The sequence below is a fragment of the Alligator mississippiensis genome, chromosome 13 (assembly GCF_030867095.1).
Source record: "Alligator mississippiensis isolate rAllMis1 chromosome 13, rAllMis1, whole genome shotgun sequence".
Classification (NCBI taxonomy): Eukaryota; Metazoa; Chordata; order Crocodylia; family Alligatoridae; genus Alligator; species Alligator mississippiensis.
This window is the reverse complement of record NC_081836.1, coordinates 59,433,574-59,460,317: the sequence shown is the minus strand read 5'-3', so window position 1 is coordinate 59,460,317 and position 26,744 is coordinate 59,433,574. Positions and strand designations below refer to the sequence as shown.

Genomic DNA, 26,744 nt, shown 5'->3' with positions numbered 1-26,744 from the left:
CACTACTCAATCAGGAAAAAAGAGTGCAAACCAGAAGAGGTGCAGAGAAGGGCCATGAGGATGATCGGGTGAAACAGAGAGCTTTGCTCACAAGAAGAAATAAAAAAGGTGTTGGCAACCTTTTCAGAACAGTGGGCTGGAATAATGCAGCATGGTCTGAGACAGGCCAGTGCTTCCAACCCAGCTGCCATCATTTCTCCCTGTCACTGCTACCAATATGAATGTGATCAACAGCATAAGCCCTCCATCATCAAAATGCTGTCAAACGACCCCATGCTGAATTGCTTCCGACACCCAAAATTTGTGGGCTGGATAAAACCACTTGGTAGGCCAGATATGGCCCATGGCCTAAGTTGCTAACCCCTGGAGCAGAAAAGCTTGTCTTGATTAGCTTTGCTGAGTGAAGGCTGAGAGGAGCTATGACTGCTCTCAGTATACACACCAGGGAGGGAGAGGACTGATGTAAAACTAAGGACAACATCAGTATAAGAACAGATGAGCATAATCCAGTGACAAATAAACTTAAATTGAAAATTAAACTTCAGCAGAGAAGTGAGGTTCCTGAAAAGCTGACTGAAAGAAGAAAAGCAATATAGCAGTTTTAAGACGGAACTGATAATTTCATGCAAGGGATCTGTAGCTACCTGTGATAGCAGGCAAGCAGACAACGAGGCAGAAGGGCTCTTCTGGGCTCTAAGTGAAAGTATGATTACAAAATACAGTAAGTAGAACTGACTGGATGAAAAATCAAGAGGGCATGTTAGCCTTCCCAGGGATGTGGTGGAAGCCTCACTTCTTGAGGATCTTAAGACACACAGGCCAGGGGTTCTCAGAGACCTTTTCAGTCAGGGCGCTCGCCACAGGTTTTTGAATTTGGCAGCACCCCTGGTTGAGAACTACTGTTCTACAGCCACCACTTACCTCAAAGCTTCTCAACCAGGGTGCTGCCATGCACTCTTGCCCGTACAGGGTTTTCTGATAAACCTAAAACAGGCAGAAGCAGAGGCATAGCTAATGAACTGTGCCTTGGGCAAGACTTCCCTGCACCATTGGAGGGGGAGGATATGCGTGTGCGCGCAGGGGAAGGGCAGGGGGGAAATGAGGGTGGTCTAACAGGCCCTGGGTGTCCCCGCACCTAGCATCTCCAGCTGGGCAAATGGCTGCTCCAGCACAGCAGGACTCCTCTGGCTGAGCCATGCAAAGGGCTGCTGAAGCTCAGCCTGACTCCTTGGGACAGGCAGTGCAAAGCCAGAGTATGCACTGCTGCCACAGCCCTTTCTAGTCCAACCCTGCATGCTAGCCCCAGCAGGCACAGGATGGTTCCACCTCCCTGGCACTGCTGTTTCTGGGAGGAGCTGCATGCAAAGTGTGGGCTCCAGCTGCAGCTGTTTCCCAATCTGCCTCTGCAGAAGATGCATGGGGCATTTTAACCTGGCCATGGCAGCACTCAAGTCACAGCACTCCTGGAAAGGGATTGTGGCACCTAGGTTGAGAATCACTGTTACAAAAAAAGGGACAATCAAAATCATATACAGAGTATATGTTATACCTTAATTATATTATGTTTAGTAAATGTTAAGTAGAAATTTAACTGTAATGCTAATGAATGTGTGAAAATGCAAAACACATAAATGCACTATATAAAAGAGAAAGAAGTAATTGAAGAGCTTATGAAAATTAGCAGTCCAGGTTCAGAGATAAAAATTCTGGGAAGTAGATATTTCTGAGTATCAAACCTTGCTAAAAGGACACCTTCCAAGCACCACTGAAGAACTGGTTTGGTCTAGTTCTCTAGGTATTCAGGACAAAAGAGGGAACCTTTCAACGGTTCCCTCTGTTTCCTAAGCTTTATAAACACTTACACAGATAACATACTTTTAATATAAACAGGATTAATCTCCACTGTGTGCTGTGATCCCAGAGAGAAGGTAACAGAAGAAAAAAAAATAGTAAGAAAGTTTTTGCCTTCCATTCTCGTATGCATTTACTGGCTGGTGATGTTTTGTTAGCATTTATGCAAATAAAGTCCTTTTACATTCAAGTTGTTGAAACAACCTTGGAATAGTTTTGTTTTTTATTAAAGTAGCCAAAAGAGAAGGCAGGCAGGCCACCTTTGGTTGATCAACTTTAATCAATTCATTTCTGCCTCTGAACAACCTGATTGGATAAAGCCATAGAAGGAAGACAGAACAATCCAAAATTGGCCTGTAATGAAGACAGAAAGGATGACCTACATATTTCCCTACATTAATTTCCACAATTAGAAGAGAAATTTCTTACATTGGATAGGTATTTTACTGTGTCTTTTCGTCTGACTTCCTTGTAGTTCAGGCAATGGCATTAACTCCTTGATTATCAACACTGATACAACAGTGCCAGCAGCTATAGCAAGAAGCCCCATGATCTGGATCCAGAGGCAGGTCATTTGACCTGTAGTTTGGATCTAGCCCACAAGAAGCCCTATGATCTGGATATGGACCACCAACCCATTTGAGTTTGTTACCTCTATGTGAAATATGTTACTGACTGACTTTAAAAAAAAATTGCAACAAGAGGACTGTTGATTCATCCACCTTGCCGTGCACTAGAATCCCCAGGTCCTCTTCTACAGTATTGCAGCGTAGCCATTTGTTCCAAGTGAGATCAAGAATCAGACTCATGTTTCCAGTGAAAGCGCACAGCACTAACCAGACTTGAGCGAATCAGTTTAATCTCAGGCAGAGCAGAATGCTGTAGAGAGTTGCCTGCAATGTACCTCAAAGATGAAAACAAATTGATTTAATTAAGCATCCCTTAAAAAGAGAAGCTGAGCTCTCCTCTGTAGTTTTCAAAGCAATGACAATGCAGAGAAAAATGAAAGAAAATAAGAGATTTGGTAGAAGTCCTACCTTCCTCTGCAAGGTCCTTGTTAATAACCAGTTTTCCATGTCTGAGATAGTTCAGCACTGGCCCAAAGTAGGTCGGGTCTCTGTCTATTAAGTAGGCACCTGTTTCATCCTGCAAAGGAAAAAAAAAGTAGTTGAGGTAGTGTACTGAATTAAATGTTCAATCAAGTGGCTGTTCACTCATAGGCACACCCATTAAATAAAAGGAAAGCTGGAGTTTTGTTCATCTGTCTTTGACATCTTAGAGGAATTAGCCTTAATTTATGATGGTTGTATTAGGGACTTGGCCCCTTCAGGACAGCCCCTATACCCTCACAAAAAAGGAACTTTGTGACTGAAGATTAAACACAGAAAAAAGCATTAAAACAGAGTTACATTTCACACTTACAGTAAATTCAATAATTAAGTCAATTTAATTTTTCTCACACTTGAGACTGAAACCAATCGCAGGGAACCATGACCCAAAACAGGGGGCTTGAAGGATGGGTAGCCTAGAAGAAAATTCATCTCCTTGATCACCAGGACTGACAGAGTCTAGAAGAGCAAATGTTTCCCACCTGCAACATCCAAGAGTCTTGTGGCACCCATATTCTTGAAGAAACAGATTCAAAGACACCTCTCTTAAAAGCTGTGATTTTGTCAAGGAGTGGAGCACAGGCATGAAGGAAACACTGACCACACAGCAAACCGGCCCTGCCCTGCTTTCAACCTCCCCTGTAAAACTGCAACAGCTGGCCAGTCAAACATGCAAGTCCAGCCCTCACTGAGGGTGGAAACAGACGTCCTCCAATTTCTTATTTGTGTCATCTCAACATCTTTTTAAGGCAACACAAATGCTTAGCAAATAGATGTCCTTACCCTTTGTTCTGCCACAACAGGAAACTCAGTGGTGCAACAGAAGGTAGAAACAGGCTCTACAGCTTTACTGAGAAGAATCTCCATTACCTTGTGGTGCTTTCCCCGCTCAGCCTGTCCCAGACCCACATTGGAGGTGGAACACCTGTCGTTCTCCGCTGCCTCAGCCCTACGGGGCTAGCTGACCAGGGAAGCACTGTTCCCTGCTGCCCCAGACCCACAGCACAGGTGTGGAGCAGTACGGAAAGCAGGGAGATCATGTCGCCCCTTGATCCACACCATCAAGAGCAGGACGAAGGACGATGTGAGTTTTGCCCAGCAAAGGGAATCAGCTTTGCCCCAACACATCACGGCACAATTGTACTGCTCCATTTGGCAACGTCTGTGTCCAGCCTTAGTGTCAAGACCTCCTCCGTCACACTCGAGAGTCCCCACCCTCATGGCAGCAACATTTACGGAAAAAGTGTGGCTATTATGCACGTAAATAACGTAACCAGTACTGACCAGAGAGACTGGGTGCTGGCCAGTCTACCTGTCTGCCCTTACAGCAACTCCTATATCCCTGTTACTTGCACAGATAGGCAGCTTGGTTTTCTGGCTTGGGATTTACAGTTTCTCTGAATTCAAAGCCTCCTACAGTTACGGCTGTATATCTTACAGACATTAACATAGAAACAACTGTGTTACTCCCTTACACAGAAAGGTACTCAGAACCACATTCCTTGTGAGGATGGATTTCAGTATCTTGAATTCCATCCAATGCAGTGGGTATTATATACTCCCCCAAATTTTAAGCAGCAAGCTGTGTCAACATTGGTGGAAGAAAGAATAGGTCGCTCCAAGCTCTCTCCTTTGGCTCAGACAGGACCAGGGGGATCCAGCAGCCTGTGGTACTAAATTCATTCTTCTAGTTTCCATCGCACATTTCCTCGTGTCCCCTGCCCTGACGCCCCTGATGGTTTTCAGTTGCATTGGCCCCCGTGCATTATGCTCATCACCATTTCCTCGCCTTACTTTTCTATACTTTCAAACCCTTTTACTGACACCAAGATGATCTTTCAAGCTTTCTATTTCTATCACCTCTTCTCTCCACTGCTTCCCATTAGTGACTCACACTGTCCTCTCCTCTCTTCAAACCCATTAAGTTTACCTTCACCTAAGGATCATCTGGAAATTGCAAGAAGTGCTCAAGGCAGACAGGACAGCTACAAGTTCTTTACTGTGTAACATTGGTCCTCTTCACTCCCCCCAGACATCTACTGTCTTCCTTTAAAGTTAAGACTAATTTTAGATTTCACAGTCTGTTGGCAATAATATACCATGTATTTTTTTTATTTTTATTTTTTAACAGAAAACTTGTGTTGGAAACAGCATAAACTACACTATTTGAATACTGTCCCAAGGGTATAAACACGGGGACCACGCAACCCTAAAGAAGCAGCCCCGAAACCAAAGAATACTCACCCGCTCTAGGAATCCGGAGTCCAGACGAGCAATGCCAACAGAAGAAAGCCGTGCGGTTCGTCAGCCACGCCTATATACAGCTGAAGCCGGCGGGTGATGTCACTGACGAGCACCAGCCGGCCAAGATAAAAGTTGGTAACAGCTGGGAGGCGGGAAGAGCAGGAGAGGCAGCGGAAGCTGCAGAGGCTCTCCACACCGGTGGCAGACAGTGCTGGCAAGAAGAGGGAAGTCCCGATCGGACAGGGATGCCCCCAGGCAGCAGAAGCCGTAACAAGCCTCCACGCCGGTCACGGGCAGTACCAGCATGTGGGAGGAAACGCCGCTCAGGAAAGAGCAGGGAGAAGCCCGGGGATGGAAAAGACTCCCGGTGATGGGCACTCAGACTGGGTCAGGGGACAAGAGCTGACCCAGAGAAAAGCGAAGGGAGCACAGCCAAGGCAGAGGGCGGGATGGCGTCAGAGGACACTGCCAAGCACAGGCTCCAGTGCAGGCAATATATCAAGGCAGTCCAGTCTGATCTCTTTGTTCTTCTTTACCAGCCTTTATGTTCCTTTTGCATGTCCATCTGTTCGTTACCATCTGGCCTGGCCATATTCTTCTTTTGTCATTTTCTTTGTCTGTTGGTTTATTTTTAATTCTTTGACATCTTGGTGCTGAGGGGTCTGAACAACAACTGAAGCTCAGGAGCCACTCACGAGAACTGACAAGCAGCAGGCCCTGGACGAGAGAGACCCGTAAGAGAGAGGAACACCCAACGGGCCCGTAGTCCGCCAAGGTAGCTGGTGAAGACCCGAGACCTGAAGGTGGGCAACGAGTAAGGACCATCACGACCGGAGGGCTAGCCGTGTCAAGATCAGGTGGCCCGTCAGAGGTTGGCATATGGCTAGGGTATAGGAGAGGTGGAGCCCCATGAATATCCGTCGGGAGGAACAACCAATCTTGAGGGACTGCCAACGGGAGACACGACCACTGGAGAAACATTCAAAGCCGTGGCAGGCAAGTTCTGGGGCTCTCTCCAGGGTGATCGGGGTCCCTGTCTGAGGTTGCACAAAGCCTCCCCGCGCCTGTCATTAGGTGCACGCGCCAAGGCGGCGTGTGAACGAATATTCAAAGTGAGATGGGCACAAATACATGCATACAAAACATTCCAAGAAGCAAGCTTTGCCAGCAGTTGTGATTATGATGAGAGAGAGCTGGCTGAATTCAAATGGCTGGCTACCCAAAAATCTCTCAACAAAAAGCAATGTATAAATGCTTCAGTGAGTCATGAAGAGGCTGAAGAATCCTGTGCAACACACCCTCTTCCCACCAGACTATGAAGGTGTGAAATTTAATAAATGTATTGCTGGGTGGTCTTCTTGGGGAAAAGCTTCATCTAAAAGGTATATCCATCCTGGACTTTAATCTATGCACAATCAGGCTTGGGCTCAGGTAAGTCCTACTTAAAGGTGCCTAACAAGCCAAGATATAAAATGCCAACCACAGGATAAAGAAAAGATGGGAAGAGGAGAGTATCATGTCACTATGCTGTAAGTAGCGCTGAAATACAGTGTAAAATGGAAGCTCTAAGCTTATTTACATTGCAAAGGTCTTCTCACTCTAAATGACAGTTGAGCTATCTTTTTGTCCTTCAATATTGTGCAGAGGCACTTTCACACCTTCTTCAGAAGCTATTTTCTAATTCACTTAAAGATAAAGCAAGCACTTGATGTTGAGATCATTGCTTTAAAAAAAGGAAAGCAGCTTATAGTAGAGCTTTAAAGATATTTACATAACCATAAACCCAGTAAATGCAGACATAGCAATCCTGCAAGTCAGCTGCTCCAGCTCCCAGCAGTTAGGATTCTAAATCTGGGCTGGATTCTTCTAAACTGCAATGAAAAAAGCCATATGTTCTCCCACAGGACTAGTTCATCTGAACACACAGTTCCCAGAGCTGCTCTTTCTCAAATAAAGCAGTTTTACCATATTATAGAGAGAGGCAGACAACCATGTTAGTCTCAAGTTAGGTACAAGGCAGTTAGTTTATAAGGTGGCATTCTGGCCTGCCTCCTGCCATACTGTAAAGATAAGAGTGGCAACACTAGGGTTAGAGTTATGTCTGCACTGCAGTTCAAAGCTGTGGCTACAGCTCACACAGACCTATTGGTACCTAAGCCAGCTTCAAACTAGATAGTTTGAGTACTGATTGCCCATGCCACCACCGAGACCTCTTTAACTGCCAACTACGTAGCTAGGGTCTGAGCCAGGTTTAGAAAGTTCATGATAAAGCCCATTCTACTGCAGCTGGATGCTACCAGTTTAAAGCTAGCTAGCATATAGCTATACACATTGCAGCCAAACCTTTGGACTGCAGCCTAGACACGCGCTTAATTGCAGAGAAGTGCTTTGGAAGAAGTCTACTGATTAGCACAAATACAATATGCAGCGGGTCGGACTCGATGATCTATTGAGGTCCCTTCCGACCCTAACATCTATGAATATGCCAAAGTGAGCTCAAACGGGGATAGGAAAAAGAGAAAGCAGCTCTCCACTCACCAGTAAAACACAAGCATTGCCCATATAAGTAGATACAGAAATGCTTAGCACTGATCAAATTACAAAGATATCTGACTGCAGGGGGATATCTGTAGACATTTATAATATTTCAGAAGCCATAATAATTATTAGAAGTATATACTGATATGATAGTAGTGCCAAAAGGCCCCACTGAGATTGGATGCCCACAGAGCCAGGTGAGGCACATGCAGGGTGACTACACCCTGTCAGGTGTGGCTTTCAGACAGAGGAAGAGGAGGCAGAAGCAGGGTTACCCCAGGAGCAAATATGCATGAAGGTCTGGCACAGTTTTGTTGGTTACAAGAACTGCTGCTGAATATGAGTTAAGAGTTAGAGAGTGGAAGATTAAAAAAGAAAAACAATCCCAGCTCATCATCTGCCAACCCATCATCAACTGGCTGGGTTTGGCAGGCAACGTGGCAGAGGCGAGTCTTCAGGAGAGATCTGAGAAAACATAAGAAAAATTCAGTATTAAAAGCCCACATGCACGAGGGGCAAGGCATCCAGGCTTCACAGGAGCTGACTAGTCTGTGACACAGGTCAAGAATGGTGGTAAGGCGGCAGCGGCCGAGATCCTGATAAGTTCTAGTTTGCTAGATGAGATAGGACTGCAATGCAAAGGCAAACTGTGAAGCTAAAAGCACCATCAAGAGAGTCTTACAGCATGAGCTGATGTGGTCAGAACCATGAGCTGTTGTTACTCTCTGCACCTCCATTAGCAAAGTTCAGGTAGAATTTTACTTAATTCAATCCAGCGTTCACCGAATGAGAAAACATGGGACAGATACACATTTAGGACACCAGTGTAAACTCTAAGGAAGTGTCATTCAGAGAGCCAAGTATAGCACACTTTCTAATACAAGCTTGACAATCTATACTATCCTGCAGCAATCTCAAAAAGTACTTTTATTATTAACCGACTAAATACAGCTTGATTGGCTGTTTGTAGGCAATTTAAATGTATAGTGTTAGTGATGTTTAGAGTGTGTATAATCCTTCAGGCCTGATCCACAAATGCTTTGATAAGTTAAGACATCACACTACCCTACAACCTGCAAGCATCTCCTTTGCAAAGAGATTGAACACAACTTTCTAGAAGAGACACTTTAACACAGGACACAATCTACAGAACTAAACACAACCACAAACATCCATTAATATTGCTAAGATGTGTCGCAAATCGAACACACTGGTTTGCACACTCATGTGCACATGTTAGTTGGGGACAGGTATTCAATTTAACTCTTTAAAGACAGCTCCACAAGAGAAGGTTGAGAGGCGACCTTGTGGCTGCCTATAAGTTCATCACGGGGGCAAAGAAGGGAATTGGTGAGTATTTATTCACCAAGGCGCCCCCGGGGGTTACAAGAAACAATGGCCACAAGCTAGCAGAGAGCAGATTTAGACTGGACATTAGGAAGAACTTCTTCACAGTTTGAGTGGCCAAGGTCTGGAACGGGCTCCCAAGGGAGGTGGTGCTCTCCCCTACCCTGGGGGTCTTCAAGAGGGGGTTAGACGAGTATCTAGCTGGGGTCATCTAGACCCAGCACTCTTTCCTGCCCATGCAGGGGGTCGGACCTGATGATCTATTGAGGTCCCTTCCAATCCTAACATCTATGAATCTATGAACCATCAAAGAGCAGTGGAACGAACACTTTCAAGAGCTCTTGAACAAGAGTCTAATGAAGACAATACCATCAAAGCCATTTCACAACACCCATTAAGGACTACCTTGCAGATCTTCCAATTTATCAAGAGGCCTTGAAAGCCATTAAGCAGATGCAGAACAACAAAGCATGTGGTCCTGATGGACTACCAGCTGAAATCTATAAGCAAAGTGGAAAAAACCTCCCTCACCAACTACACAGTTATTTTGAAAATCTGGACATGTGAACAGATTCTCAATGACCTGAAAGATGCCAGAATTGTTACCATAACTATGAAAGGAGACAGACTGGATTGCAGCAATTGCCGTGATATTGCACTCCTGTCCACCACTGGGCAGATCCTTCCCCGTATTCTCCTCAGTAGACACTCTTTCCTAACTCAGGAGATTCTAGCCAAGTCCCAATGTGGGTTCAGACCACTCAGAGCTATAACAAATATGATGCTGTTTGTTGCTGAACAGCTTTGGGAGAAGCTTGGCAAGCAACGTCAAGATGTTTACTTCACTGACCTGGCTAAGGCCTTGATTCAACCAACAGCAAGGCCCTATGGAGGATCCTGATGAGATCTGGACACCTGCCAAAAGTTGATTTAGTCAGGGACAATCTTGTCTCGAGCAGGGGCTGGACTCAGTGGGTGCCTGTACATGCACGGGACACCTGCTCCGACGCGTTCCAATTAGAATGCATAGAAGCAGACTTGATTAACTGAGTCTGCTGGAGTGTGCTAATTAACACGCTCCAGCAGCCTCAGCGACCTGTGTATTCAGCACCCCGAGCTTCAGAACGGCAGTGGGGCGTTTTAACTGAGCTCATCAAACGAGTCAGTTAAAGCGCCCTGGCTGCCGAAGCGCAGGACACTGTATACACAAGACGCTGCGGCTGCTCTAATTACAGCGTTGCTCCCCCACCCCCCAGAGCACGTGTAAAGACTCCCAACGATCTTGTGTGGTCCCTTCCAGCCCTACTTTTCTATGAGCCTATGGATCTATGGAACGGCTCAAAAAAAGTATACCTAAAAAATCAAGTGTTCTCTAATTGGTTCAGCGTTATACGTGGACACCAAGTATTTTGCGACAGGTCTGATCGGCCCTCGGCATCCCATACTGCATCACCCCTCACCCTCCCCACTGCTGTCATTGGCCACTCCGGTATGCAGTCAAAGCTTTACTGCCCCCCTTCCCCGCTTTTGTTGTCACTTCTTTCCACAAGCTCCCCTGCACTGCTTGTTCAAGAAAAGTGATCTTTCCAACAACCAGCTGTATCCTCAGTCCCTATTCCACCGCGGTCCCTCCTCATTCCCCGCCACCCTTAGGAACTCAAAACGTCATCTCAATCCTGCTCCCCCCTAAAGTCATGGTCAGGCAAGCACACTAGAGCTTGGTCAAATGCAGGCTAATGAATGTTAATAATGTCACGATTTGGAGAGAAGAGACAAAGGAAAAGTGACAGTGCCTCCAGCCACAGGTCCCCCACACCCTGGAGCCCCCACAGCATGGGCACATGCACTTCCCCTCCACAAAGCATGCTAGGCTGGGTGCTCACTTCCATCCCCGGGTTTCAGAGCCACGGTACTTAAACATCTCAAAGGTGACTGTTCCACCTGCAGCGTAAGGGCACTGCACATGTGGGAGCCTCTGACTCTCAACCATTGGGAACCAGATCCCAATTTCAGAATGGGTCAATTGTCACGTGTCCATACCCTTAGAGACCAACTGGTTCAGAGGCATGGGCTTTTGTAAGGGACAACCTACTTGGGGTGTTATAACTGGACCTTCTGGATGTGGTGGGGGAAAATGAGAACTACTCACAATATTTAAGGTGTGGATACACCATGAATGTATACAGTAGCATAATGACGTTTTCTGCTTTTTTAATTTTTGGTTTTTCCTCAATTGTCCTCTTAATAATTCCTAATATTCTAGTCACATTTTTGATGGCCGCTAGGACTGAACGGACTTTTTTCAGGGAGCTATCCATACTACTTCCAAGATCACTTCCTTGAGTAGTAACAGCCAACGTAGTGTCCAGCCTTGTATATGTGCATCTCAGGCTATTTTCTCCCTCACATGCATCACTTAACACTGAACTCCATGTGTTATTTTGTTGCCCACTCAATTTTACAAGATCCCACCGCAGTTTTTCAGTTACCGTTGTTTTTTTTATCACCACAGGTAAGTTAGTGCCATCCACCTCACTATTCACCCCCCTTTCCAAACCACCAAAGTTAAATAGCACAGGCTGCAGCACACCCTGGGGAGACCCCACAGCTTACATACCTCTCTCCATTGTAAGAACTATCCATTTGTACCTACTCCGTCTCCCTTCTTTTAACCAATTACTGATACCCAAGTGGATCTTGCCTCTAATGCCAGGATAATCTAGTTTTGTTGAGAGAAGGATTCATTTGGTATGGGATTCTGTCAAAAGGGTTCTGAAAGTCCAGACACACTACATCAGCTCCCAAGCCCAGTCATACCTCCAGCTAGAAATCAGGCAAAGACCAGGGAAATGGGTTTTAGTTTTGTTGTTTAAACTAACACAGATTTCCCCCGTGATTTAAAACAGTCACACTGCATGCCATAGGCGACACACGCCTCCCGAGGTTTGCTGGGGGGGGCCTGGCGACCAGCAGCGGTGGGGGCGCGGCAACAGCAAGTAGGGACTGCCTGCCCGCAGGCGGCCGCTCTGACATCAGTGGTGAGGGTGAGCCAAGCAGGGACCGCCCACAGGTGACTGCAGCAGAGTCAGGGGCAGAGGGGGGTTCCCCCGTGGCCAGACCACGACTCCAGAAGTGCCAGGAGCACTTCTCGGCGGTGGAGGGAACACCAGTGCTCCACCTTCCCCCCCTGCCCATTGCCTAAGCTGAAAGCGCTCGCTCTCAGGGGGGCACCAGCACTCTCAGGGGGTGCATGTGCACCCCCATGCACCCCTTACGCATCGCCTATGTTGCATGCACCTTATTCATCGTTCTCCCAGGCTCTCTCTCCTAGAATTATATCCAGGCCTGCTCTCTGCTGGGAGCCCTGCCCCAGGAAATACCTAGACTTCTGCCACTTAGAAGTTCCAAGAGCAGACCTTCTTCCCATCAGTGCCTGACACCCCTGCTTGCCCCTAAAGGCCCAGAACACCCGGTCACACTAATCCAAGTGATTTTATTGTCATGGTTACCCTTTTCATTTCTCCCTACTTGCCTCCTTTCTTTGTTATACTCACTTGGAGCACCTTACAGCAAAGTGGATCAGAAGCAGTATTACTCTGTGAGTTTACACCATGCCCAGCACAAATGACCTCTGATTCTGACTGTATTGCAATAATGCCCAAAGACATGAATAATTAAATAAAAAGTCAGCTACTGCAACCGTTAAGGAGATATCCACGTGGATGCTTTGCACAGGACTTTCCATTACCATTCTGGTTAAATGATTCATGTCATTAGTGAGACTACTTGATATCTGGCAAGGTTAAGAGTTTTAAAAAATGGTGCAAAATCAAGTCTCTAAATGAGTGGCATCATCATCTGCAGAAGTTGAACAGCAAGCAGTTGTTACTGAAGTCAATGATATCCATAGAGGTCCAGAGGAACTGCTAATATTTTAAAGGTATTGTCTAGGTCCCTAACTATGGATATGCAAACTTAATATTATTAGCTGCCTGTTCCCCACATTTTTTGTTAAATTCTAGTTCTTATGTTCAGAAGCTAGCTTTCTTGGGTAGAAAAATCTAAACTATGCACCACAGATTTCAGGGTCAGATAGTAAAACCCTGGAAAGAGTACTTTAAAAGCAATGAACTTGATAACCATACAATACTCAGATCTCTACCCTACTTTCAAATTGCAAAGTGACTCACACAAGTAAGATACTTTCCTTCCCGTGCCAGTTTAGCACTGACAGGCTGAACAAAAAGAATAAGCTGCTGAAAAGATTTTGATTACTGAAAACATTCAGTGCATGTTTCCTTAATAGATTCTGCATCAGGAAAATATCCCTGACCTTCACAAGCAATGTAAAACCCAAACAGAAATACTGTGACCCAGCACAACATTGAGAAGGGCCTGGCCAACCCCCTTAGCCATGGGGCAGCAAATCTACAGAGTCATGAAATAATTTGTGGAGAGAAAAATTAAGCGGGAGTTAGGGGGTGCTCAACTCAGGACACATTTAATAGCAGAATATGAAGTGAAATCATAGTAAGAAAAAAGAAAAATAAGAAAGGAAAAAGAAAAGCCTCAAAACTGGTTAGACACAAAAGTACAAACAAGTTCTCTCTTTCAAGGATTCAGAACCTCCGTTTACTGTCTATTTTTACATGTTTATCTTTAAAATGAGCTTTAAACAGCTTTGCTGCTGAACACAATCAACTCCTATTGTGCACTGTGGGGAGGATTACTGCCACTGTTTAGTTTGCTGAAATGTGGTCCTTGGCTTTCAGTCCTAAATGCAAAGGGATGAAGCACATTGTAACTGTTACCCTGGAAAACACAGAAACAATGCATTTTGAGCCTCTTCCATATGGTACCAGATTTAGTACAGGATGTGGTAGGGTTAAGCTGGCTTTCTATTGTAACTTGCTCAATACTGTGATAGTTACAAATAATTTAAAGCTGATAAACACTAATTCCTGCCTCTTCTGGAAGCTTGTAATCCTCCACTAGTAATGACACAGGTCTTGAAGCTTGTGGGGAAAAAAGGGTATTCTGATTAGATATCAAATCACAGTTTAGAGTGTAAAGAAAGGTGGGGAACAACTACCAGGGATGCACAATACAGCACTGAAATCTGTAGTTCAACACTCAAAATGAAGACAGGCCAATAGAAAAAAGAATCCAAAGACCTACAAACCAGCTCATAAATATCCGTAAAAGAGGAAGAATTATACATGGCGCAAAATGGAATTTTAGGAAGGTACCATAATCACATATAAAGGAGAGAAACGCCTGGGATTTCAACACATAGTGAACAGCACATACACTGCAGCTCTAGATTTGAGAGTACGGTATAGTTTAAATCCAGGAGACAATTACATATGCAACTAACAAAAACAAAAATATGCTTGATCGTATAATTCACTTTACACTCAGAAGCATGGTCCTAATTTTTTTCTATACCCACTCCTCATAATTCACTCTATTACTATTTCCTGCCACTTTATAATGTCTTACCAGGATGGTTAACTTCACTTCTCCCAGTTTGCTGACTCCAGGTAGCCTTGGTCCAGTTCGGTAGTCTTTTTTTTCTGTTCCTGTTCTTAGAGCTGTTCTTGCCTAGACGGTATTTTGCAGAAACAGCTCTATTCCTGGCTTTTTTCCTTAAGATTTCAAATTAGAGACCTGGCAGACTAATGGAAAGACCAAAGACCAGCATTGGCTTGCCTGCCAAGACACTCAAGAGCTCTTCTTCTGAGAAACCACTGGTAATTCATAGATTCATAGATGCTAGGGTCGGAAGGGACCTCAACAGATCCTCGAGTCCGACCCCCTGCATAGGCAGGAGAGTGCTGGGTTCATGTGCAGACAGTGCTTGCGAGAGGGGAATGTCTAACAGCTGTGAACTCCACTTTGTATTAGGAGCACTGCACTGCATTACATACTGAACATGTCTAAACTTGCCCAAGGCACATCACTGTAGACACTGTGGACGGAGGCCCAACCAGGAGCACAAACCTGACACCTCACTGAAGGACAGTCAGAAAGCCAGCAAGACAGCCCAGAGCCATCAGCTTTGACAGTCCCATCTGCTGGCCTACACCCATGGAATACTACATTTCTCCTACAGAGTGACCTGCTCGTGGGGGCAAGCATGCCTGAGGAAAGGAACTGGAGGGCAAAAGGTAAGACACTGTATTTAAGAGTGGGTGTTGCTGTGAAAAGCTGTGAGGGAGTCAACCATGGAAGAGGACAGGAAGCTCCCTGCCCAGCTTGAAATACTGACACGCACAACTTGGGGGAAAGCCAAGATCAGACTTGGGGAAGAGCGTGTCAGAACTTCTGCTATGCTTCAAGGATGTGTAACCAGGGTGGATTTGATTTAAATCAAATTGGTTCAAATTATGATTATAATTGCAATTTAAACACTGGCCAGGAAGCATCGATTTAATCACTGTTTTCTACAAAAAGTGCATTCTTGTTTGATATCCTTTATTCATTTAACTTCTTGAAACTTTGCACTTTTAGAGAGAGGCAAGGGCTTGCCTGTGTACATGCAAACTTGCAGAGAGACAAGAGGGCTGATGGGTGGGTAATCGGGGCGTTCTCTCTCATCCCCATATACCGCTATTAAGAAAGATGTTCTCTCTGGAGACACAAATCCACAGGTTGAGAACTGAAACTAAGCATCACAGAGATGCTTCATGGGATCTTCTACACTGAGCGCTGAGTCCCGCTGGGTAGAGGGGTTTTCTTAAGTCTTGACTAATCTATAGAGAAGCCTCTGGGAGCCCCATAAGATTGGGGCCCTGACAGTCCGTGGCCTGTCGTGACCTATTTATAAAGCTTTTCTAAACAGGTTACATGAATATATTAACACAAATAGTTTATAATTAGAAGTTATAGTCCCTACTCCACGATGATATCTTTGATCTTTAACATATGTTAAATTAAAACCATCTTTACAAAGGTCTATATTTTTTTTAAATCTTAAAAGAAATAAAAATGTGATTACATCAAAAATGTCTCAAATAAAAATCTGATTTTGAATTTTGTTTTTAATCATTGATTTTTATCCACTCTAACTCAATTGCTTTTGCAGTAAAGTCATTAGTTAGGAAATTCTTTTGCAAAAATCTGTGCTTCCTTCCTTTCACGTCAAATTATTCCTGAAGGGATGAATTTATAAGCTCAGAGTGCCTCTAGCAGCCGGGGAAGTACCAGGCGCTGGTGCCAGGGTCCCAGGGGCTGGACCGTGCCGTCCACTCCCCAAGAAAGGGACGTCAGACAAAAGGGCTCGGCCTGGAAGCGCTGCAGACCCACAAGCAGAAACAGCACCGGTCGGCAGTGGTGGCGGCGGCCCCTCGATACAAGGACGACCACGCCGAGCAACAGGCTCAGGGCGTGGACAGGGAGGCCGACGCTGGGTATCAGGAAAAACTCTCTCCGGAGGAGGGTGGTGAAGCACTGGGACCGTCACCCAGAGCGGTGGCGGGGAGGCTCCATCCTGGGAGGTGTTGAAGCCCCGGGCAGACAAAGCCGGACCAGGATGATGTGGCTGGGGCTGGTCCTGCTCCGAGCAGGGGTGGGACTGGATGCGACTCCTGAGCTCCCTGCCGGCCCTGGCCCTCGCAGCTGGCGATTCTGCGACTTTTAAAAAAACCTCTGAGCCCGAAACTTAAGTCTTTCTGCCCAGAGCGAGGAGAGCGAGGAGTTTAGGTACGGCTCGCCACGACCGCCCCTGGGCTACCGAGCAAGTCCGAGCACTCTCCTCCCCTGACCCGTCTTCGCCCTTCGGCCAGGCCGCGGCCCACGAGCCTCGCCCGGGTGGAGGGCGGGGGGGACCCCGCTCAGCCAGAAACCCGCCCCGCCCCAGACCCAGACCGCGCCGGTGCCGGTGCCAGCGCGGGGCCCCCGCTCGGCTCCACGCGGGACCGAGGAGCTTCGCCCCATCGGGGGCAAGTCCCCGACCACGGTCACCCGCGACGCGCGGCTCCTCTGCCAGGGCTGCGCCGCCGCTTGCTTCCTCTTTTCGGAAGGAGCCGAGCGCGGCGGCGGCCGGACCTCGGGGAGGAGGGCGACGGGCGCGACCCTGGGCGCCACCCCGAGCCCGGCCTCACCTTGTCGGAGTCCAGGTCGGGGTCGGCCTGGCAGAGGCGGAAGAGGAAGGACTTGGGGTCCCGGCACAGCGTCTGCCGCGTGGTGAGGAAGCAGGTGCCGCCCACGTTCAGCCGCACCCACTTGCCCGGGACGCCGCCGGGGGCCCCGGAGCTGCAGCGCCGGCAGGGCCCGCCCGGGCCGGGGCCGCCAGCACCCGGGAAGTCGCAGTGGTTCTCCGCCGCCATCCTCAGCCCGCCGGAAGGTCCGTCCCGGATCCGGCCCCGCCCGCCCGCCCGCCGGAAGCGTCCGTCAGCGATCCCGGCCCGGCCAGCCCCTCCCTGCCGGAAGCGCGCTGCGCCCGCCGGCCCGGGCCAGGGCCTGCCTCAGCCAGCGAGCGGGCACCGCCCGCCGGCCCCTCCCTCCCTCCGGAAGTGTCCGCCCGGATCTGCCGTCCCCCTCCCGCCGGAAGTGCGCGCCGGGCCCGTCCCCGTCCCCGCCCCCGCCGGAAGTTCCGCCGCGCCCCGCACCCCCGGGCCCCGCCCCGCCCCGCCCCGCCCCTGGCGGGCCGGCGCGGAAAGACGAGGCGGGAGCCGGGCCTCGGACCCTACATGCTTTTATTACAAGACTATCGAGCATAAGTGAAAATCCATCATCCAGTCACTAACTACGGCTACGGCACAGATCTGTCGAGGGAGGATAAACAGAGTCATTAAATTATGAGATATGATTAAATCATCGACCAATAGAAAATTTATATAATAAAGCCAGAAAAGGTGTAAATATAGTTTACAATAATTATTCACATTCAAGGCTGTACATCAATACATACAACACCATGGCCCCGAACATGAATTCAATCCAAATAATTCATATATTAGAATTTAAATAACACAGACTGAACTAGAGGCCACCGAGAGCCAGCAAATAACCTTATAAGAATAAAAATACAAAAGTGTGTATCCTAACATCATTGCATTATTTGCTTCTGTTTTGTAAGGTCTTTATTTTTTGCTTCGCCTGTACATCACAGTTACAGCTACAAACCAGGTAGAGAAGATTACACACATTATAACCGACTGCCACCAACCTGAAAGACAGCTAACAGACGACTATCGAAACGGATTATAGTTTAGTTCCCAATTGTTTTTGCCAGACAGATACAGCAGTTGGAAATCCTGCCACAATTTAGTACGCTCTGCCACATCCAAGCAAGCTTAGTATATGGGCATAGGAGGCTTTCCAGACAGCAGCTATCCCCGTTCGTCGTCACCCAGACAGACCGGACCACGGGCTGCTCGCCAATTCGTTTTTCCACGTCAAGGATGTGCACTTTATGTAGGCGCGCTGCTTCCAAAACAGAGGAAACAAGCCCATGGGAAACGTAGGTTTATGGCTAAGTTAGAGTTCCACCATGGCCTCCATTTTAGCTGAAAACAATTACTCACCCGCAAGCTCAGTCAAAGCAAATATCTAGAGCTGGACGACCTTTGGGCCGTGAGGCCTTGCAGGAGTGATTCCTAGTTTGAATAGTAAATATCTGCCTAGAAATAAAATATTTGAGGCATTCACCAAATGCTTCAAAGTGATATAAATACCACACCAATTTGTTAAAACTTCAGGGTTTTGGTTTGGTTTTTTTTTCTGAAACAGAACAAACAACCCAGCCTTGACAAGAGGAGGAGTAGGACTGTGTCATGCACATCGTTAGCAAGCTACTTACATGTAAGCCCTTTCCTCCATCTACGGGCCTAAAACTGAGAGTCCCTCTCTCCCTCCGCAGGCTAACAGGGGGCAAAAATTTGGTAAAGGCAGTTTATTCCTCTTTGAGACCATTTTCATTCATGAAACCATTTCACTTATCTCTGGGTATGTAGCAGTGTTGGTATTTCTGAATTTCCTCTCCTGGTAACTATAAAAAGATGCCAAGCAAGATCTCACAAGACTGAAGTGAAAGACCTCTATTATGTCCCACCTTCCTCTTCTGAGAAAAGTCAATGAAACAGTCTTTCCCTTTTACATATGGTCTAGGGTTTAGTACCATCTAGTTTTAAGAGTCCAAAGCTCTGAAGCTCTCTCCATTTCCCTTATTCACAGGTGAGCAGAAGTGCAGCAGGTGTGCTGAAGTAGGAAGACAGCTCTCAGTTGGGGTTAGGGGCAAGACAGCACTGCACTTTACTGGTGTAGCTACCACCGTCCTCACAGACCGTTTTTCAGCCAAGAACACCCATCTCCACTTTTACATGGCTCTTCAAAACAGAAGTAGATGAGTGTAATATTGCCCCATACTGCCACAGATCATCCTGGCATTGACTTCATATAAGCCCCTCCATCCCAGATGCATGCAAACACGTTTTCAGTGCTTGTTATATTACAGGTTGCAGGTGACATACCATACAAGGTGTCAGACTCATTTCAAAACTGGGGAAGATTTATGGAAGAAAAAAAAAAAAAAAAGTTAAGCCGTACCCAGTCATCAAAACTAATATAAGAAATTACATCTTTTCTGTTTGTAAGTGTAATACTTAAATCTGTATTATGCATGGGCATAACACTTTTACCCAGACCACAGGAGGTTTTGGGGAATTATACATAGCAGATGGGTCATGTGCTAAGGGGGAATAACAGCAACATTAGATAGTTTACAAGGTCCTGAGACTCCAACTGGTTTCACAACAAATCGTAAAACCCACACAGTTGTGTTGAACTGCTCATGACAGACAAGAGCTGTGTTAAAGTTAAGAAAGTGATGCTACTATGATCTTGTTAAAATTAACCAAGCTCAGAACCGTGCTTAGGACATAGAGGTTAGCAGTGCTAAAAAAGCCTTTCAGTTTAGCCAAACATTTTTGAACTTGTGCAGAAAGACTGAACGAATAAAGGGATAGTAAAGGGATGGCTCAAGTATACTATATAGCAGCAATATCCCCGCTTTCTTTCCATCGGATTCCATCCAACAGAAAAGTAGACTCATCAGTGGAGTTGAACACATTTCTGGGGTCAGAATGTCAAGCTAAATATCTGCTGGTGTGATTCACATCATTTTCCCCACAATCTTCTGGAAATAGCAAGTGTTTAGGGAAGGAAGCGAAATGAATGAACAGATTCTGCTCTTGAAGATAGCTGTAGCGAGGAGCGTGCAGAAGCTGCTAGTGGCCACCTAACCTTCTTCCCTCCAGAGACAGGGGAGATGCCCTAGAGATGCCTCCAATTTGCATTCTCCTCCATGCATTGGCATTAACTGCTGAGCCCCAATTCTCCCCGAGATGTACCCAACACATGTAGGATCCAGGCCTCTGTCATACACAGTTCTTCCCAATATGTACCTAAGCTGCCAGCAAACCAAGGGACTCCATTTCTCACATTAAGTGCATTTTTCTCCCTGTGGTCAATCTTTCCACCACTATGCCCCCATCTAAAGGGCAGTGAAAGGCATATGCATCACCCAGATTAGTTTGTGGAGGTTACTCTCACCTATGCCCCACTTATTTCATACTGAGCAAGAGCAATGCATATATTGAGATTCTGTTTAATCCCATCCTTATCAGTGTCTTCCAAAGAAAGCAATATTATCCAGCTACAGCTCAGGTGGGGGGGGAAGTTACTTTCAAACTAGCCTGATTGTAACAAGAGATCTATCTTTTACTTTTGCCTTTTATATTAGGAACTTCAGAGGCACTGTAGCTCCTCTCAAACATGACAATACAAGTAGTGAACTTGTCAGTACTTGCATGGACTTGTTGGTACAGAATCCTACTACATACTAGTTCTCCCTCCAAAATGAAAATTATGAAGAATGCAGTAAAAAAAAAATAAATTAAAAAATAAAAATAAAAATCACACTTTCTTTTAAGGTTCTGGAAACAGAGAGATCCTGAACTATCTTCTCCAAGTCAAGTGATACACCACTCCTAATGCCCACAATAACCCTCTCCGAGTACATCTAGCATTGCCCAATTACTTCTGGGGCATTCTGGCTAACCACAACAATGGAGTCCAACTACGATCTTAACACGACTGCAGGACTTTCTTCCTTAAGAGAGCAGGTGGTGTATATTGTACTAAATGAATTTAAGAGGCAAAGGAGCAAAGATGAGGCACTTCTTTGCAAATGAACAAGTGGGTGTGGTATTTATACTGCATAAAACATGAAGGAAAAATGCCTTTCCAGGCCTGGATTTACCCTTTCAAGGGGGTCCCAGTTTCCCAGAAGTACAGATACATGGGGAAAAAAAAACCACGAGAAGTTATTTTTAACATGTAGAAACAAAGTCTTCGCTATGTTACAGGAAATGTTTGACCACAAAAAACTTAATTTGAAAAGGATGAAGTCGGCCGATATGGACAAAACGTTTTCATTATATAGATATGCCTGAAGTACCATAAATGTTCTCTGTATTGACAATTTTTAATTCAATGTAAGGGCCTAAAATATTTAAATTGTTTAAAATATTTTCAGAATTGCTAAAAGATCAGAGATGTTTGGCTAAGGACCAAGACAGGAATATTTGTACATCTCATTATACAAAGACAAATAAATCAAGTCATCTATTGTACAAAATTTTCACTCTTCCTTCTCTACCCAAGTAAATAGGTTGGCCCCACTAAAATGCACAATACATGCACACCCTGGAAAGAAAGCTACTTGCCCTCATCTCCTGAAAAAGGTGAAGTCTATTTACTACTTCAATAGTAACATTTTTTTTGTTTTTTTACTAACTAGTTCATTTTTAGTTAGTATTAGTTAAAAGCATGCTGGTAAATTTATTGTCCCTTGATTAAACATGTAAATGCATCAAATTAAAATTTCATCTTTAAAACTTTATAAGCTTCAAAAGCCACCATTTCTATTTTAGAATTTTTTTTTTTTTTTTTTCAGTGCCCAATTCAGCATTTTACTCTTACAACCTGTATCATCGGAGTCTGCCTGCCAGACATACATCTGATTCACTCACATAATTATAATTAAGTACCACGGAAATCCTGCAACCAGAACTATATTAGGAGTTATGCGAGGGTGCAACTGACCTGACTGCAAATGCCATATACCAGTAAGCCTGGGGAAAAGAAGGGGTGCGGGGGTGCAACAGAGATTGGAGGGGGAGAGGAAAAGAGGTAACAGTTATACCTCAGTGGAGGCATTTAGAAGCTCCCTGATGAAATACAGTTTAATGATAATCTGAAAGTCACAGAAATAACCAGCCCCATAAAATACAGAGCTGGTATACAATTTGGGGTGTGTGCGTGTGGATTGGTTTTAACTGATCTTAAGTGAAGCTGGTAATGCAAGGTCTATCTACTAGTTTGCAGCAGAAATTGAGCCGAAGTGCACAAAAGCAAGATCTTCACTGCAACGATATGCATGTGGAAGCCTCAACAGAAGCACAAAGAGCGAGCAAAGCGACCCTGAATTCCATTTGTGTTTGTTTTTTTAAAAAAAAACAACAAAATATTTCAGACATATGCTTCCCCTTGAGATGGATAACAGGTGGGTTGGGAAGATTCCTCTGATCGGCTGCACGTGGAGTTCTAGCAGCAAGTAGGGAGACTGGGATATTTTGGATGAGCTTTACTAGTTAGCAGCATTCTGATGGTATCTGTGCCGCCAAACTTCATGTATCTTTTTGCACCATTTATGAGCATTCCCACTTGGGTCCATCAGGTAATATGTCCTGTTAGGCTACAAGTAAATAACAGTTTAATGACTATTCCAAGAACAGACGAGACAAGACACTGAAAAGCAATAAAATATTCTGCTACTGGTAAGAAATCAATCATTCAGAATATATTAAAAAAATCTTCAAGAACACATTAAATTGACTGGCAATTAAAAGCAACTTCATGCATTATCACTGCAAAATGGTACTACTGGTGGATGTACATATGTAAGTAACTGAGATACAGTAGGCTGACATAAGTCTGGTGAGCTGCAATATGCAAGAGTGTTTGGACTCAACTGCAAATGGAGCAAGACAAAGTTCTTTATGCAATTCTTTTTGGCTCACACAATCCATTTAAGTTTCTATTTCTTTAACAAAAGCAAAACAAAACAAGACCTAGACACTTCACTGCTTCCTAGCCATACAACGGTATAAAGACCCACAGGTAACCCTAAGTACCTGTGTTTATTTACAAGATGAAAAAACTTCTCAGATGTTTCAATTCAATTCAAATTCCAATAGTTTAATACATGCGTGGTGATTAAAGTTATTTTAAGGCTCCTGAAAAAAACTGAAAGGACATTTACTTACTGTGTGAACAAAAAAGGTCTTAAAATTCTTGGCTTCCGGTCGCAGCTCTAGTGACCATGGAATCTCCCCTTTCAGAACCTTGTTGACAGGATCCACATAATACAAATGGGGCCCTTCTGTGAGGAGTAACTGGCGCCGACGAGCAAACAATCCCTGACAAGAGTAGCAGTAATACAAAGAACAAGCTATGTATTATCAAACGATCTGTTTTCTAAGGCATGTGCATAATTCACATCGATTTCAATGGGACTTTAGCAATTGCCTACGTACTTTTCATCATAGCTTTGATCCAGGAGAGTGGGATACTCTTCATCAATGTACTGTTTATCTAACCAGGAATTTTTCAAATCCTTTTGCATGCAAGCGTCAAACAACACAGTCATCAGATAATTAACGGATACCAAATTATTTGGCCATTGATAAAGCTTTTTCCCCCCCATGGATAAGTTTTGAGAAGTTTAAGGTTCTCAAGGCATCCCAGTGGAAACGGAACGAATACAGCTGAATCAAGTTCAGAGACTGGAGCATCCCGTAAATAGCTTATTTGCCTGGTGTTTCCAAGTGTTGCTTGGTTTGTTTGTTATTTCTAGAACATGCTTAAAAAGGTAATACCTACAAGCCACTAGTGTGTCTGCAACCTTCATCACCTTTTACACTAGCATTCATTACTACATAACTTGCTTTAGAAATGTAGTAACTCCTTCTCCCCAAAACAATCATCACCATAAACAGAGGATGACAATTACAATAAATAACTTCACTAACATTTTGGATCAAGTTTGTGCTTTCCTCACACATTTCCCCTCTGTTCACTCTCTCTAGGTCACAAACAATGTATACCATAAGCAGTTTAGGCAGGGACCCAGTCTGTCTCTGAACATTGGCTAGCACTTTATACAACAATTTCTTATTCTTAACCATTTTTGCCTCAACACATTTCCGATGCAGCATGCATACAACTAGCATTTTAAGTAGTCACTCTCATAAAAAACAGAGAAATAGGGCTGGAAGGAATGTCCACAGGTCATCTAGACCAAGACTGAGCCTGAGGCAGGATCATCCCTGTCCCTATACAAATCCATAATCTAACCTCTTAGTAAAACTACCGTCAGCCCAGATACGCATCAAATTTTCTACAGGACTTTTAGGAAAAAAAAGCGGCCAGTCGTATAGACATTGTGATAGTAAGCTACTTTTTAAAGTCTCTTATTCTCTGTGAAGTCAGCAATCAAAGCAATGGACTTCTGAAGAACGCAGAGGGTGAAGTGAACAAAAAGCAATTAAGATGAAGAGAATCTCGGGCATGCGGGAGGCGGGTGGTGACAACAACATGGGGGCAGTTAAGTGACTGTACAACTCCGGAGCTCCCTTCTTTCTCTACGATCCTAAGGCCACCTGTTTCCCTGTAAATAATCTAAATCGCATGCAGAAGAGGAAGGAAAGAAAAGCTACTATTATAATGGCAGCTTATTTCAGTCTACCTCCTGCTTTGGCCCAATGATGGTCTAAATCCTAGTCCTAGACATTGATATCTATCCGAAAAATTGAAACTTTGCAGAGTACTTCAACAACTCGGACTGATAAAGAGGGTTGACGGGTATTTGCATTCAATGGTGTTTGAGCTGAAAGCTTCTAGGAAAGCTGGATTACAACATTCCTCCAACTGAAAAGACTACTAGGGGCCCTAACTGATTTGGATTCAGCCCAAATCAGAGACAGTGATTCGATTAGTTGATGTGGATCATTGTCTCCCCAATTCGATTTGGCCAGATCCGAATCTGAACATTTGATGCCGATTCAGAGAATCGGTGATTTCGGCCATAGACACAGCTTTAAATGTTTTGTCTACATACCTTGAGGTACCAGCGTGGCTCATGACTGCTGTGATGCTGGGGTAGATGGAGCATCCCACAGGAGCACGGGGACCCCCCTGGCATGCTCAGAGGTGAATGCAGAAGTGGACTGGAAGTACTTCCGGTCTACGTCTGGGTCTGCTGGGGAGCACGCAGGGGGCCCCCCCGGCTCAGTGATCACCTGTGAGGGGGACCCCAGGTGCCCCCCCAGACCCAGGAGGCAGCAGTCGCTGAGCGGAAGGGGGGGACGTGGCCCACCCCCGCATACTCCCCGGTGTACCCAGAAGCAGACTGGAAGTACTTCTAGTCCACTTCCAAGTCTGCTGCAGAGCATGCTGAGGAGCCCCCCCCATGCTCCTGTGGGATGCTCCATGTGCCCCAGCATCGCAGCATTCACGACCCACTGTTACCTCGAGGTATGTAGAGAAAACACTTAAAGCCGTGTCTATGTCTGAATCGCCAAATCTTTCCGAACCAATTCAGAGGGTCCCGAATCTATTTGGAGAGATTAAAGGGTCCTCTGATTCGATTCGGATTTGGAGATTCGGCCACCAAATTGGGCCAAATCTCTGTTGAATCGAATCAAGGACCGAAACCTCACACAGCCCTAAAGACTACTCCATTTTAAAACAAACAAAAACAAACCAACCAACCAACCTTAGGGCACTTCTACGTGTCCTCCAGGTGTTGGGGGGGCACTTTAATTAGAGCCACTCCAAAAGCCGCTCTAGTTAAAAGCACTGCAGCATTTCATATATCAGTATCCCCATGCTTCAAAAAGGAGGTGGGGGCGCTTGAACTAAAGCTCAAATGACCTTTAGTTCAAGCTCCCCCGCCTCCTTTTCAAAGCATGGGGACACTGATGCACAAGATGCAGGAGGCTGCTGGAGCACAGTAATTACTATGCTCCAGCAGACTCAATTAATCCCATCTGTTCTGATGCGCTGCATCGCACTTGTGTACAGGCACCCTTAACGATATTAAATTTGTGAAAGATCTGTTTGTTGGAAAATGCTACATCTTTTAACTGGGAGGGAGCCTACAGACCCCTAAATATCAGAGACTTTAAGGACAGTTTCCTCACAGATAGACTGCTCAGAGCCACAACTCTACAAAAGCAGCATCATTTGCAACCTTTCTAGAAGAAAATTAAGACTTACCTTCCTTTTGTCTACTGGACCCATTTTTAGTATTAAGTTATTTTCTACAAATTGATGCCTAACAAGAGAAAAAGAACAAGCCACTGTCATTCCAGAACCCCACCACAAGAAGTAGCCAACACTGCCCTAGTAATCATTTTATTTCTCACTCATTTATCTTAGAAATTTCTCAGCGTCTATACTGCCTTGGAATCTTTAACAACTTCCTCTCTCTACACAGGCAGGCAAGTTTCTTTTGGTAAATATAACATCATTTATTAGACCAACTCAAATAGTTGGAAAAAAAATTCTTTGCAACATCTCTCTACA

At 45.3% G+C, this 26,744-nt stretch overlaps 1 protein-coding gene across 4 annotated transcripts in view; it reads right to left on the bottom strand.

Annotated features, from left to right (window-relative positions):
- Window positions 1–26,744, bottom strand: part of PDPK1 (3-phosphoinositide dependent protein kinase 1) — a 101,718-nt gene that overhangs the window by 37,936 nt on the left and 37,038 nt on the right. For 2 of the 4 annotated variants that reach the window (XM_019500399.2, XM_059716789.1), the window contains exons 12-14: window positions 26,436–26,493; window positions 23,423–23,575; window positions 2,889–2,997 (exon numbers count right to left, since the gene is read on the bottom strand). In XM_019500399.2, the coding sequence (XP_019355944.1) occupies window positions 2,889–2,997; window positions 23,423–23,575; window positions 26,436–26,493 (320 nt within the window). Of the gene's footprint in view, window positions 1–2,888; window positions 2,998–17,194; window positions 17,459–17,771; window positions 22,852–23,422; window positions 23,576–26,435; window positions 26,494–26,744 lie in introns of those variants that run through there. The other 2 variants (XM_059716790.1, XM_059716791.1) reach the window with 2 other exon arrangements.